Source organism: Populus euphratica, unplaced genomic scaffold (assembly GCF_000495115.2).
Source record: "Populus euphratica unplaced genomic scaffold, PopEup_1.0 scaffold262.1, whole genome shotgun sequence".
Lineage (NCBI taxonomy): Eukaryota > Viridiplantae > Streptophyta > Magnoliopsida > Malpighiales > Salicaceae > Populus > Populus euphratica.
The window spans coordinates 179,007-192,652 of NW_011500145.1; the positions used below are offsets into that span (position 1 = coordinate 179,007).

The 13,646-nt window shown below is 35.2% G+C and overlaps 2 protein-coding genes and 1 non-coding gene across 3 annotated transcripts; all 3 read left to right on the plus strand.

Moving 5' to 3' along the window:
* The first annotated feature begins 2,579 nt into the window (after positions 1-2,579).
* TRNAP-CGG (transfer RNA proline (anticodon CGG)) lies at positions 2,580-2,651 on the plus strand. Its single transcript has one exon. It is a non-coding gene; the product is annotated as a tRNA-Pro (tRNA).
* A 62-nt stretch (positions 2,652-2,713) lies between these two features.
* LOC105110758 (probable small nuclear ribonucleoprotein G) lies at positions 2,714-4,750 on the plus strand. Its single transcript, XM_011005914.1, has 4 exons — positions 2,714-2,866; positions 2,998-3,020; positions 4,279-4,400; positions 4,511-4,750. The coding sequence occupies exons 1-4, from the start codon at positions 2,832-2,834 to the stop codon at positions 4,571-4,573; spliced, it is 243 nt and encodes an 80-aa protein (XP_011004216.1). The 5' UTR covers positions 2,714-2,831; the 3' UTR covers positions 4,574-4,750.
* Positions 4,751-7,864: 3,114 nt separating this feature from the next.
* LOC105110759 (rho GTPase-activating protein 5-like) lies at positions 7,865-12,955 on the plus strand. Its single transcript, XM_011005916.1, has 5 exons — positions 7,865-8,687; positions 10,437-10,557; positions 10,762-10,881; positions 11,264-11,494; positions 11,989-12,955. The coding sequence occupies exons 1-5, from the start codon at positions 8,269-8,271 to the stop codon at positions 12,604-12,606; spliced, it is 1,509 nt and encodes a 502-aa protein (XP_011004218.1). The 5' UTR covers positions 7,865-8,268; the 3' UTR covers positions 12,607-12,955.
* Positions 12,956-13,646: the final 691 nt, after the last annotated feature.

A 13,646-nucleotide genomic window follows, 5' to 3' on the forward strand; every position in this document is an offset into this window, starting at 1 on the left:
AGGCGGAGGGGGGGTCCGGCGGCAGTTGATGGTGGTGGGTGGCATGAAGTTGTTTATTAAGCTACATTATAGCTCAAATGAACCTTCCTTCACTTGAAATAGAATAAAATAGTAAAATGTCAAATCATATTTTGGAGACAACGTGGGGGAGAGGGGGGAGGCTTGTGAATGGGGACGAGTAGAGAGAGGAGGAGGCCGGCTTTGGCCATGTCAAGTGGTGGAGTTGGCGTGGTTGACATGGGAGATTCCTCCATCGGCAACAAGACAAAGCAGGCCTCGAGCCTTCATAGACTAGGGTGGGCCGGGCTAGTGGTTTGATGGGATCGCTGAATGGGACAATTAGAAGAAGTTGACTTCGAGAAATCAGTAAGTCAATGCCATGCTTTTTTATGGGGCTTGGCCCAGCTGTGCCTCGGGGGCTCCATCAAGACAATATTGTCAATGTCAACTCAGAAGGTCCTGTTTTTTCTTTTTTGCCATCACAGTTTGCTTCTCAATTTTTCTTCGATTCCAACAAATGCGCTTGGGGTTTAAATAAAGATAAATATAAATTACAAAAATAAAGCAAACTTGATGAGCAAGAGATGAAGGTTACAAACACACAAAAAAACTTAATTCGTGACTAGTGATAATTGCCTGCAATTATTTTGGCAACATAGGGTGATTGCAGTGATTATCTTCCTCACTAATCCTTTCTCGAGCAACAATTATATTGATTAATGATCGCTACCTCCCTTTTCTTTTCTTTTTTCTTTATATATAATTTTGCAAATAAGTATACATTAACTCATAATAAATTAACTTTTGATTTTAACAATCTTGATTAGAGTAAATATTTTTATTATAAAAAAAAACTACTAAGGACTTAATGTTTTAATGTACACAAAGAATTAAAATATTATGAATCATTATAGCTTAATAATGCTTTCATCATTTCCAAAAAAAAAAATCATTAAACTAATCATTGAAAATACTATAATTTTTTATTAAGATTTATTAATCATTATCAAATTGATCCAAGATAAATTAATTTTTTATATTTTAAAAGTGAAATGAAAAGATTAAATTATCCTTAAGAACAGGATTTTTAAAACTGGTGTTTTAGTTTTTTTTATTTTTATTTTTATTTTTAATTATAATCAAGTTAACCAATAAACACTTTAGCATTTTAATAAATATTAAATATAATTAAAAAAATCACAAATATTTGGTATGTGCGGCACACTCATCAATGTGTGGAGGCTTTCGTCATTTTTTTATGGTGACAAGGCACTTATCAACAGAAGATTGATGATACGGCTTTGATGGATTATTTTTTATTCTTTATCCTAGCCTCATGTTTCAGTTGTCATTTCAAAAGTTAAATGTGCCGTGTTAATTTATAGTTGTATTAAATTTAGTTTTTATATATTTTTTTAATTATTATCTGTTTTATTTTTAATATTTTTTAAAATTAATTTTATTTTTTAATTTCATCGATTGATATATGATTTTATTTAATTTTTATGTTCAATTTGGTCATTATTCTTTTCTTTCTATTTTTATATTTTTTATTATTTTCTTGATTTTTTTAATTTTTGAATTTTATTACTGATTATTTTATTTTATTTATTTATTATATCAAATTTAACCTTTATTTTTTATTGTATTTTTTTGTTTTTTTAATAATTTTTTTGATTTATTTATTTATTTATTAATTACATCCTTCGCTATCTAGATAAATGATAATTTTGGTTTGTGATATTTTATATTTATTTTTGATGGTGTAATCATGGTTTCATGATATTATTTTAAAGATTATCTTGATTTGATTTTAATCTTTTTAGATTATTTTTTAAAATTTATTTATTTTTTTAATTTCATCGTTCGATATTAAATTATTAAACATTGAATTTTATATTTTATTTTAAAAATTAACCGAATCATATCATATTATAACCATGTTATTAAATTAACCAAGTTTACTTGTTTCATTTATTTTTATGACTTTAACCCCATATTTTTATTGATTCTTTAATAATATTATTATCATCTAAGTATTTTTTTTATTTGAAAAAATTTACCCAATTTGTAGCGCAATCACTTATCTAGTGTAATATAAAATATATTATATTATATAAAACACAGAAAAATATAGGTTTTTCATTATGCACACCATTGTTCATTATCTCACGTTTTATTATTGATTTACTGGTTAAAATTTATAAATATCTTTTTTTATCTATAATTAATAATAAATAATATATAAATATTCAAAAAATCTAACCCATGAATACCTCACCGCAGCATTAAGTATCATAGTTTTTAGATTTAGTCTAATAATTAATCTGGCTTAAGATCCAGGTTATCCAAGTCAATTTTTTTAAAATTAAAATAATATTATTTTAATAAAAAAACAAAAATATCACTCAGTCAACTAGATAACAGTCAATTGTTTCCTTTATTTTTTCTTTAACTTAGTCCAGGGTTGGCCGTCCCAAAACTACTCCGAGCCTTTTCTTATATATGCAATCCCTTCTCGTCCATTTTCTGTAAAAGGTTTAGATTGAAATATAAAAATTAAGTTGGACAAGTGCAAAGGGTGTTTGGTCTAGTGGTATGATTCTCGCTTCGGGTGCGAGAGGTCGCGAGTTCGATTCTCGCAACACCCCTTTAAACTGTGAAAAAATAAATATATTGTTAATTGTTTTTTAAGCCCACAGACAGAGCCCAATCTGGCCTCCCTATCCCTAGGGTTTAACAAGAGGTGTAAACCCCTAGTCCAGCGCTCATTTTGTTGCCCTCTCTCTCGACAACCACACTCAGAAAATCTTTCTGTCCTCGTTTCAGTCATGAGCCGATCAGGCCAGCCACCAGATCTCAAGAAGTAATCTTTTTTATTTTTATTTTTTTATTGTTGCAATTATCTTTGCATTCGTCTCGTTTCTTTTCTTTTGCGAAGTTGTAGTTCTCTCTCTATAATTCTTTTATTTTATTATTTTTTTTTGGGTTTTACAGGTACATGGACAAGAAGCTTCAAAGTAAGCTCTCTTGAATTCCCTTTTCTTCTCCTGTATTTTTATTTATTTATTTCACAACTGTTTAGTCGCTGGATAATCATGGAAGCAAAAGATGGAGAGTTTTGGGTTTGATATTATTGCGTGTGATATCTATGTATCTACTTTTTATTTATTTGTGTTTTTTGTCACACGGTATTGTAAAAATATCTGTATAGAAGTATTCAATAGGTCGTCGTGTAAAATAATTTTTTATTTTTTTGTGAACTTGTTGTTGGTGGATTCTTTTTGTTGAAACCATTTTTTTATTTTTATTTTTATTTTTCTGTTTCTGTCTTGAATTGATTTTTTTTTTGTTTAATGAGGTGAAAAATTCATAACTTTGTGAGACACAAAGAAGTTGGTTTTGTCTTTAGAGTCAGTGTACTTAATTGACATGTGGCCAAAGTCTGATTCGAGTGGCTGTTTTTGTTTTTTTTACTTGTTTCTTGTTGCGGCTAATTTTTGTAAATTGTTATGAATATTTATTTTCCACTTATTTTAATTTAGAATAATCCATAAGACAGCTTAGAGGTGAAATAAGCTCTCCTTGGATGCAGAAATTATCTTTCAAGTTGCTTTTGGCTGGATTTTTCAAGTCCAAACGGTTTTGGAATTTGGTTAAAATTTGGAATTGATTCAAGAAGAGGAAATCAGGATATGGGATCAGGTATACATGCTGTACCAGTACTACTCTTGTGTTTCTACCTGATTGATGAACAGATGTCACGGGGGTTTCTTAAGGGAAGTTTTATGGTTGGAGACTATCTGAATGCTCATGGTAGAACATTAGAACTTTTAGGCTGTTAACTTTTTGACTTCTGTTTTCAATATCTTGAAAGTATGAAAAGTCGAAGCGCAAATGGAAAATTGCATGCAGAATTAAACAAATAATCTTAAAATCTGAGTTACACATCTTGAATTGCTTGGGCAATCATGGTTTTAAGCAAGTTTCAGAGCTGCTTAAATCTCTTCCAATCTGACTTTCCCCTCAGTTAGGAGTTTGACATCGGTGTAAAATGGAACAAGGCGCATAGATATGAAACCTTTTGCAAGTTTTGTTACCAAACTACTGTTGTATTCAGATGAAACAGCACTGTGGTCAGTTCAGATTGTTTATCTTCAATCAGTTTATTTTCCAACTTGTTTCTGGCTCTTTAAGTCACCTATTGATACACTAGTTGCCTGTGTTTTGCATTATTGATAATGTTTGAAGTTGATGAGTTTTTTTATTTTAATGCAGTCAAGCTGAATGCAAATAGGATGGTGGTTGGAACACTTCGTGGGTTTGACCAGTTCATGAATTTAGTTGTTGACAACACTGTGGAGGTGAATGGTGATGAGAAAACTGATATAGGCATGGTGGTGAGTCATCTTTTCACCATTTTTCTTTGTTCAGTATTAGTTAAATCATTACTTAAGAATTATTCTCCAATTATTAACTTTTTTGAATTGGTGTTGCTTTCTTGCTGCAGGTGCTCAGAGGCAATAGTGTTGTCACAGTTGAAGCATTGGAACCTGTAAACAGAGCACAGTGATGGATGGCTGTGTGCTTGTACTGATTTAGGCGGGCTTTAAGTCATATGTAATTTGAACCGGATGGCTGCACTTTGTATGAGATCAAGTTTAATAATTTCTGTTGCAATGAAGGTTATGTGCTGCATCAAGTTATATGAATCTTTTATTCTTCCAGTAATTCTTGCTTTCCTTTTTTTTCCTTTGAAGCAGGCCAGTGTTTATTTTCTAGTATTTAAGTTAGTGGGTTTAGACTTTAGACAGTTATTATTGATTTGAATTCCAATGTTATCGACATGCCTATGCTTTGAGGGGTTAATCGCAAGTTGATATCATCAGGATAAGACAGTTACAATCCATTTTTTTGCGTGGCTAGTCTGGCTTTAAGCCAGGAATTCAGACTCCTTTTTCTGATGCTAAATTCTTGCGCATCGAATACCACGAGTGCCATGGCAAAGCATTTTGACAGAGTCATTTGTCTTATTCATTTGTCAGTTTGATTGGTTCTTGATAATCCTACTCCTATTGCTCGGCAACGGACCTTTTTTTGTCCTTCATAGATATGCTGCCGTTTTTAAACCTGCCATGAAAATGCAGAAGTGTGGACAACTGTGAACTGTTTTGCCAGTTGGTGAAGGGAAGCATTCTATCAGTTTTACTAGTCTTGTTGCCTGTGATTGCTCCCACATCTAGCGAATGTTGGCCTCAGTATGGATAACACCCGCATGATTGTTCCAGATTGGCTCAGCACTTGGGTTCTTTTGTAATATCAGCACACCGTTATTCAGAAAGATGCATTTTAATTCCTGCAGGCAGCATGCACTGCTATCAGGTTGATTTATTTTGCAAGTGAAGTTGAAATTGGTAGCCAATTTTGGCTGAGTGAGATGGTATGCGATCCAGCGGGTGGTTGTTGATGCAAGGGTTAGGTTGCAAGTTGCTCCATATATGTATATATATATTCATCTTGGAATTCAATTCCTTTTACTTCTCGGTATAATTTTTGTTGGTTTGCAATTATGAAGGCTTGAAGGGTGTCTAATTTTAAGTTCTGCTATCCAATATTTTCATGGGATTGTCACCCGTTGTGGTCCTCTCTCCTTCTCGATATAATTTTAGTGTGGGGTTTCGCCCACCATGAAAAGTTTTTTCCTTTCCTCCTGTTTCAATGTCTCGGGTTAGATGACAATCAGCTGCCCGCCAAATTGAGTTTGAATTTGAAACAGTGACTTTATGTGTACGAGTCACAGCATCCCAACGGCATAATCCAGGGAAAGTTTCTTTCACTCAGCTAGTCTGTGTGCTTTCACTCTGCTTTTTCTTGGCAATTCTGGGCTGTAATATATTCCCTAGAAAACGCTGGGTGAATCTTGCTTTGCTGTTTGTTCAGGTATCCAATAATACATATGCATCAGTACAAAGTGCTAAATAACATTCCATATTTGGTAGGAATAATCACAAGGCTTTGGCTGCAAACAACCCATCCAAAATCCCAAGATGGAATTTTTCCTTCCCAACAATCAAATTGCTTGAGTCCCAGTAGACAATAATTATGTATCTCGTCGAAACTTGAAAATGGCAAAATTTGTTTGGTGGAAACATTAGAACTGAGATTAGGGTTTCGATGACAGAATTAATTTTGCTTGAGCAACACTTCCGCTTTTTCCCTCGTCTAGTGCTTCCTTTTTATTCTCTCTACTCTTCATGATATTTTTGTGTACTTTCTTGCAAAAGGGGCATGGAGGTAGAATGTAGAAGGAACCTTAATAATGGCAAGCTAGTGCTCTGTGCAGCTATATTATTAAGTAGTTAAGTACTTTGATAATTGCACAAACTCTCTCTCTCTCTCTCTCTCTCTATATATATATATATATATACACACCAGGCCTGATTAAAGACCTTTCCTTTTAGGGCACATGATTAGGGCATGTTTTAACTACGTTGAGATACTATGTATCGTTGTGTCCAAACATTGGTGTTTTACAAAGCAAATACCTTATGATTTAAATTCTGATGCATCATTACTGCAGGGTGGAATACATGGGCTAATTTTTGGAGGATGATCATTAGCAGATGAAAAGTAAATGGCGCTGGTAAACACTATTACCTTCACTTATAGTAAACACTTGCTGCCACAAGCTTAACCAACCAGGAAAGTAATGATGAGTCACAACACCACAGAACCTTTTCCTGAAAAACCTCTGCATATTACTGACACTCTTGTATCAGGAAAGCATCAGATCACTACTTAGTAGATTTGAATTCGATTTACCGTCTTCTTTCATCTTTTATCCACTAAGATACCCTGCCAGCTTGCCACAGTGTTTTTCATGGTTATAAAACTTGGTCCGGCTCGGTTCATGATTTATCCGTTTTAACATAAAACTCACCTGAATTAAATTTTGAGTAAGTGAATTAGCGGGTGTATATGTGAGAACAAGCCGGTTTTTTATTAACTCCAGCGTTTGTTTCACTTGATCGGGGAAAAAAGAGGGACCAACATATAGAGCTTTGAGCTGGTAAAACCTTGGTGGTGTTACGTATGAGGTAACTGGTGGGGGACCACATAACTAGAATAAAACTCAATAAAGAGTTTTAAGCCTAGAGACTCCAGTACTAGGACTAGGTGGTCCGTTCCTTACTTTGGTTTCACATCTGTCAGAACTAGTTGGCTTCACGTAAGACAAGCATTCTTAAAGAGATGCCCAGGTGAGATTACCTGTCATTCCTTCAGAACCTCTAAGCAATGACCTGTTTGGTTTCCTTACAAGCCATTGAATTTACACGAGTATATGTTATTCATGATGTTCACATCAATCCCCATAATCATTTTTTTCTTAATAAAAGAGATAAAATCTACTCTTCAAATGAAAGAATACTTGAATTAATAATATACATATTCCAGTTGACCACATCTATTTTTTTTTTCAAAACACAGATCTTATAAGCTGTTCGGATGAATATAGTATAAATTTCAAATAGACATGTAATTCAACACAATTATAATCTAAAATCGTGATTTCATAAATTATTATTATCTATCTGATTTATCTCTCTCGTTCCTTAAACTAATGAGTTACCCTTGTGGATAGAATCCAATTTTGTGACAAGTCCAAACATATCCATGAGCTCCATTTCAGTTTACCACGATGATCCTTTGAACCAATTATATATTATTCAAGTTCACTGGATGCATAATTTGATTTCACATGCTAATGAGGTGGCGATATTTTATAGAACATTGAGGATGATAAGACCAATGTACCATTGATGGAGCTGCACCTCAGGTTTGCTTGGGTATAAAGTGACCTCCTTCCTCTCTCCAGCCATAACTCCTCGTCCTCTCTCTCCCTCCCTCCCTCCCTCGTTTGTAACTCTATACGGTTCCTGTTGCTTCTTCAAACCTCAAAATACCAAAGGGCCAGCCAAGCAGAGATCGGAAAGAGAGAATAACACATAAAATACAAAAGTGATGATGGTCACGTCTTACCTTACAACAATACAACTCCAAACCTTTCCTTCAATCCAACTCTACAACATACCCACAAAAAATTAATGGCGTGACCCCTCATAAATACTATAATTCAAGAAAAACCCTGCTAAAAATAAACCCCATAAACAAAAAAAACCGAGTACGAGCCCTATTTCTTGTTTCTTACTTAATTCTTTTAAGACAAAAAAAAAATTCGAACTTTTTCTCAAAAAAAAAAAAACAACAATGACTGAAGTACTCCAATCATCTCCTCCTCATCACTTCCCTTCTCCTTCAAGCTCCACTTCTACACCATGTGTTGTCAGTACCAATGATGTTGATATCTCACACCAACACCAACAACAGCAACACCACACGCATAATAGACCCCATGAAATATTAGACCAAGAAGAAGCGAGCAAAGAAAGGGAGAGAGAAGGCGATCAAGTGTCAATTGTGGAACTTTTGTTGGCTGCTTTTAGGAGGTCTATTGTTGGGTGTAGTGTGACTGCTAGCACTGGGAGTAAAGGGCTCTGTAAAATGGAGATTGGGGTGCCAACTAATGTTAGGCATGTTGCTCATGTAACTTTTGATAGGTTTAATGGGTTTCTTGGTTTGCCCGTTGAGTTTGAACCTGAGGTTCCCAGGAGAGCGCCTAGCGCCAGGTTAGTTTTGAAATGAAATATATTTGGTTTCTTTCCTTATTGCTAAATTAATTGGTTGCTTGGTTGGTTTCTATGTCTTTTGGGATTTGTTTTGGGTTTTAGACTTGTAGCTGGTATAAACTTCTAGTGACGTTTAATCTTATGTTGTTAGTATATGATTAATTTTTTTGAGAAACTATTCATGTGGTTTCAATATTTTTTACAAAATGTTTATTTTCTCGGAAGAAAAAAACCCTGGATTCTGCAGAAAGTCATACAGCTAGGAAAAGTAAATTAGTTAAAATTATTAGGAATTTGGGGTGGACTTGACTCACATAACCAGCGGAGAACAACTCCTGAATAACAGTGGCAAATCAAGTCAAATTGTATTTGAACCTATCAAAGATGATTTCATCATATGAATATCTCTGTTGTAAGCATATTTTATGAAGGATAATTTTTCTCAGGCTCTTAGACATTGCAGAGATCTCTAGTCTTACAGTTTACTGTTGAGTTTTTCAGAGTAAATTCTTCATTAAATTTCTGACCTGCCTAATGTTTGGTGTCAATACTTTCTGACCTGCCTAATGTTTGGTGTCAATCCTTTCTGATCTGCCTAATGTTTGGTGTCAATCCTATCTTTCTCCAGGAAAAAAAAAAAAAAAAAGCAATGTAGATACAACATTTGCGAAACAGAATTAATTATAAAGACTTCTCTAATTCTTTTAGCTTACATCAGGGGAAATTTTTGCTTCTAGTTTTGCCTCTGTAGTCAGTATCATTTTTTTTCGAATGCCTTTTTTTATTTTACTTTTTTTTTAGCTACTACATGTGCACAATGTTGTCTCTTTGAGTCATGAGGTTGAACTGGACGAGCATTAGTGGCATATGTCAACGTTCAATTGGTGAAGTCTGCTGCATGTCATACCTAGAGTTCTGTATACATCTACCATTGAGTTTGAATATTGTCTGGTTATTCACATTGCACTATTTTTCTATATATTTGATAGACGAACAGAATATTCTTCTTTTGCTTGGTCTCAAAACTCATTTCCACAGATTTCAGCATTTCATACTGACGTTGTCTGTGTTGACCATTTGAAATTGGCCACTGAAAATCTGTGCCAGCACCATTGTTGGCAGAGCCTATGGAGTTTTGGGTCTTGATAGTGTTCCACCCATGTCTTGTGGATTCATTAACTGCCTATAAACCATACTCTATTTACAAAATATTTAATCAACTATTATGATATTATCTCAATCATTTAGTTATTCCATAGGAGTTTAAAGCCAAGAGTTAATCTGTTTATTTCGTAGATATAGGTGATTGGCTAATGTTTGCCAACACGAAAATGATCGAAAAATGCAGCTGATGACTTCAGTTGAATCTTTTTCAATTTCCCAGGCTAGCTAGAAAAGCAGCTTTATGCCTATGACTTAATATGGTGCAGTTCATGTATTCAGGCTATTCTGCAACAGATTAGTTTCTTGCTATTGCCTTTTGGATTGTTAATTTTCAGCTTATTCCATCATTTTCTCATCCCAATATACCAAGAACTTAAATTTATTTAATTGCAGTATATCTATCTAGATAAGTAATCTCAACGTGCATCTATGTATTATTATGACAAAAGTCATGAAACAACTAAGGTTTCTGGACTTCCATCTTCATAATTATTCCAGATATACAGACACTAGTTTCTCTTGTTTGATGTTGTCACATTGTCTAAGCTAATGCTTGAATATTGACTATGCATCCTTCATCTGTAGTGCAACTGTTTTTGGGGTTTCGACAGAGTCCATGCAGCTGTCATATGACTCTAGAGGGAATAGTGTGCCTACAATACTCTTGATGATGCAGAGACAGTTGTATGCCCAAGGAGGTTTGCAGGTACAATTCCTTTCTTCCAGTTCCATGCGTGCCAAATGAATTATAGTTCAAACCAACCATCTCCCAGGTGCAAGTATAGCATAATTTGACTGGTGTAGTGGCTCATCTTCTGGGCACAGTTTTTGGTTTGTTGATTGTATGAAAACTGGATGTCCATGTAAACTGAATTCAACAGATATTAAATCCTCAAACTGGATTGTGCAGGCAGAAGGGATTTTCAGAATTACTGCAGGTAACAGCCAGGAGGAGTATGTCAGGGACCAATTAAATGGGGGAGTGATCCCAGATGGCATAGACGTGCATTGCTTGGCAGGCCTTATAAAGGTACAGTGTGGCTTTTTGTTCATCACTTTCGTTCCATGAGATCATGTTCCATGCAAGCATGCAATCACAAGGTTGCCACCTACCGATTCTAATTTGCTTACCTGATTTTTTTTTTTATATATATATATGTATATAAATATATGTATATATTTGAAAGTGGTCTGAAATTCACCCCTGTGCACATCCTTTGATTTTCTGTGAACCGTGTTTGTCCTCCACAGTTGACAGATATTTTGCACTAATTCTAAGCATTGGTGATTCTGTAGGTTTGGTTTAGAGAACTTTGATATTTTGCACTAATTCTAAGCATTGGTGATTCTGTAGGTTTGGTTTAGAGAACTTTGATATTTTGCACTAATTCTAAGCATTGGTGATTCTGTAGGCTTGGTTTAGAGAACTTCCAACCAGTGTCCTTGACTCTCTTTCACCAGAGCAGGTAATGCAATGTCAGTCTGAAGAGGAATGTGCTCGGCTTGCAGGGCTTCTTCCCCCAACAGAAGCTGCTTTACTTGATTGGGCAGTAAACCTAATGGCTGATGTTGCGCAAATGGAACATCTGAACAAGATGAATGCACGCAATGTTGCTATGGTGTTTGCACCAAACATGACTCAAGTGAGTAAATATTTTATATTTTCCAAGATGGAAATACCAATAGCCAACTCCATGCAATACATTGTGAATTTTTAGCCTGTCCTAGACACCTGGTACAAGGCTTTGTTGGTGATACATGCATTCACCATCTTCCCTAAAGGATAATCATGTATTTGTCTTCTAATTGGAAAACTTATAGGACTCGTTAAAAATATACAAGTAGAATTACGACATGCAGGAACAAAATAGTCTGCTCATTTGGCATTCTGATGCTTCTGTACTCGCAAAGATCCACTTTTGACATGTGCCACTCCAGACCAATGCCAAAACCCTCTGTCAGACAACTGCAACTGTTATTTTTCTTCATTCAAATTTCTCACTGAATACTGTTGGTCTATAGCACATGTCTTTATGAAATACTCTATTTTCTTTTGGTCTAGTTGTCAAATATTCTCAGATAAAGTGTAGCCTTCGTAAATTTATAGTGCAATGACAGCCTGCTTCTTTAACTGCAGATGTCTGATCCTTTAACAGCTCTAATGTATGCTGTTCAAGTGATGAATTTTCTCAAGAATCTAATAATTAAGATGCTTAGAGAAAGAGATGAATCTGTGATCGATTCAGTTCCTGTTTCCCGCCTTGAGCCTACTGATGGAAATGGGAACCAGAGTGCTTCTCAACCATCTTGTGAGGAGGATGAAGATGCCACCGAGGAAAATGAATGGGAGAAAGCATTTGTTGCTGAAGAGCCTGCTTTTGAGAGCCCTTCTCAACCTGGTCAAGATGATTCTAGTGCGATGGATGGGTCTGCTGGTTTCTTAAGCTCTATAGAGAACATTCCTGGAGGAAGGTGGTCTCTGGTTGATAACTGTCCTTGTGAAGTTGTATCTCAAGTGAATGCCTTGAAAAATGAACACCATGAGGGTGGTCATACATATAAAACTGGAGGGGTCCAAACCAGAAGTTGCAAGAGCAGAACTGGTCAATCGAGTAATTCAACTCTCAAAAGAGGGTCCAAAAAGGTGAAGGAGCAGCTAATAGTTAGAGCAGCTGGACCTGTAGAGAAGGGGGAGGGAACTGTTATTGTAGGCCACATAAATCCAAAGACGGAACTGTTTGAAGCTTGGCGCTGAAGGGTTTGGCCTCCGTACCAGGCTGCCAGCTTGTGCTAGAGGCTGGGGGAATTTGGCGATCAATGAAACAAGTTGGCATTGTTGTGTGTGCTTTACTTTAGAAATGTCGTGTGTGATTTCCTGTGTGCTTTTGCAAGTGTTTCTGGGTTTTCATTAACCTTTCGCTGCTTCATGTTTATATTTCCTTGACCGGTTCTAACAGTCCTTTCATAGTACAGCTTCTGATCAAGTTGACATTCCCTATTCTACTATCTTGAACATTTCCAGCCTTGAGCTGCCTTGTCAAGTAGCTTTGCAAGTGGTAGAATCCCTACCAAATTACTATTACAACATTGCTGAAGTCTTTTCATAGCACAGCTTTCATTGAACCGGGATTGACGTCATCTTTGTTAGTAGATATTCTCACCCGCTGTTGACTCCCATTACTGCTGGTGGTTTCGTCGAAACTACAAAATATTAAAAAAATCGTTGCCGGATTAAGTTGCGGGGATTTTTGAAATAGATGCCTTGGCGGCAGTGAGTTGCAAGCGAGTTACAATGATGCCTTGGTGCTAATGAGTTGCAAGCCAGATGAAACTGAGTTACAAAACTCAAATTGTAAATTAATGGAATGCAATGGCTAAAAGTAGAATTCGCAGAAACTGAGTTGCAAAATTGATTTTGGTATTTCATTTTTGTCAATTCCATCTTCCTCTCTTCCTTCAGGACTCTCTGTGATTTCAACATCTAAGAGAATCATCAAACAAGGTTGCTAAAGGTTGAGCCCAGTTAGCTAGGGCTTGTGATGTCTTCGGAAGCCTGATGGAAGAAGTTCCACATGAACTGAGATATTTGATTGGTGCTGCTGTGCTCTAATTTTACTAATAAAACAGATTGTTATCAATTCGTAATGTTTGGGTTTTAATACTTTTTTTAAAATACTTTTTTTTTTGTTTTAATTATAAATGTAATATGTAACATATAATCGGAGGAACTTAATGCATTTATTAATAATATAATGCTCCATTAATAAAATATTATTTATTAGTGTTTGTCTCTCC

Coding starts and splice junctions, on each gene's coding strand:
- LOC105110758 (XM_011005914.1), top strand. CDS start 2,832: ATGAGCCGATCAGGCCAGCCACCAGATCTCAAGAA. Junction 3,021..4,278: donor CATGGACAAGAAGCTTCAAA/GTAAGCTCTCTT, acceptor ATTTTAATGCAG/TCAAGCTGAATGCAAATAGG. Junction 4,401..4,510: donor AAACTGATATAGGCATGGTG/GTGAGTCATCTT, acceptor TTCTTGCTGCAG/GTGCTCAGAGGCAATAGTGT.
- LOC105110759 (XM_011005916.1), top strand. CDS start 8,269: ATGACTGAAGTACTCCAATCATCTCCTCCTCATCACTTCCCTTCTCCT. Junction 10,558..10,761: donor ATGCCCAAGGAGGTTTGCAG/GTACAATTCCTT, acceptor TGGATTGTGCAG/GCAGAAGGGATTTTCAGAAT. Junction 10,882..11,263: donor GCTTGGCAGGCCTTATAAAG/GTACAGTGTGGC, acceptor GTGATTCTGTAG/GCTTGGTTTAGAGAACTTCC.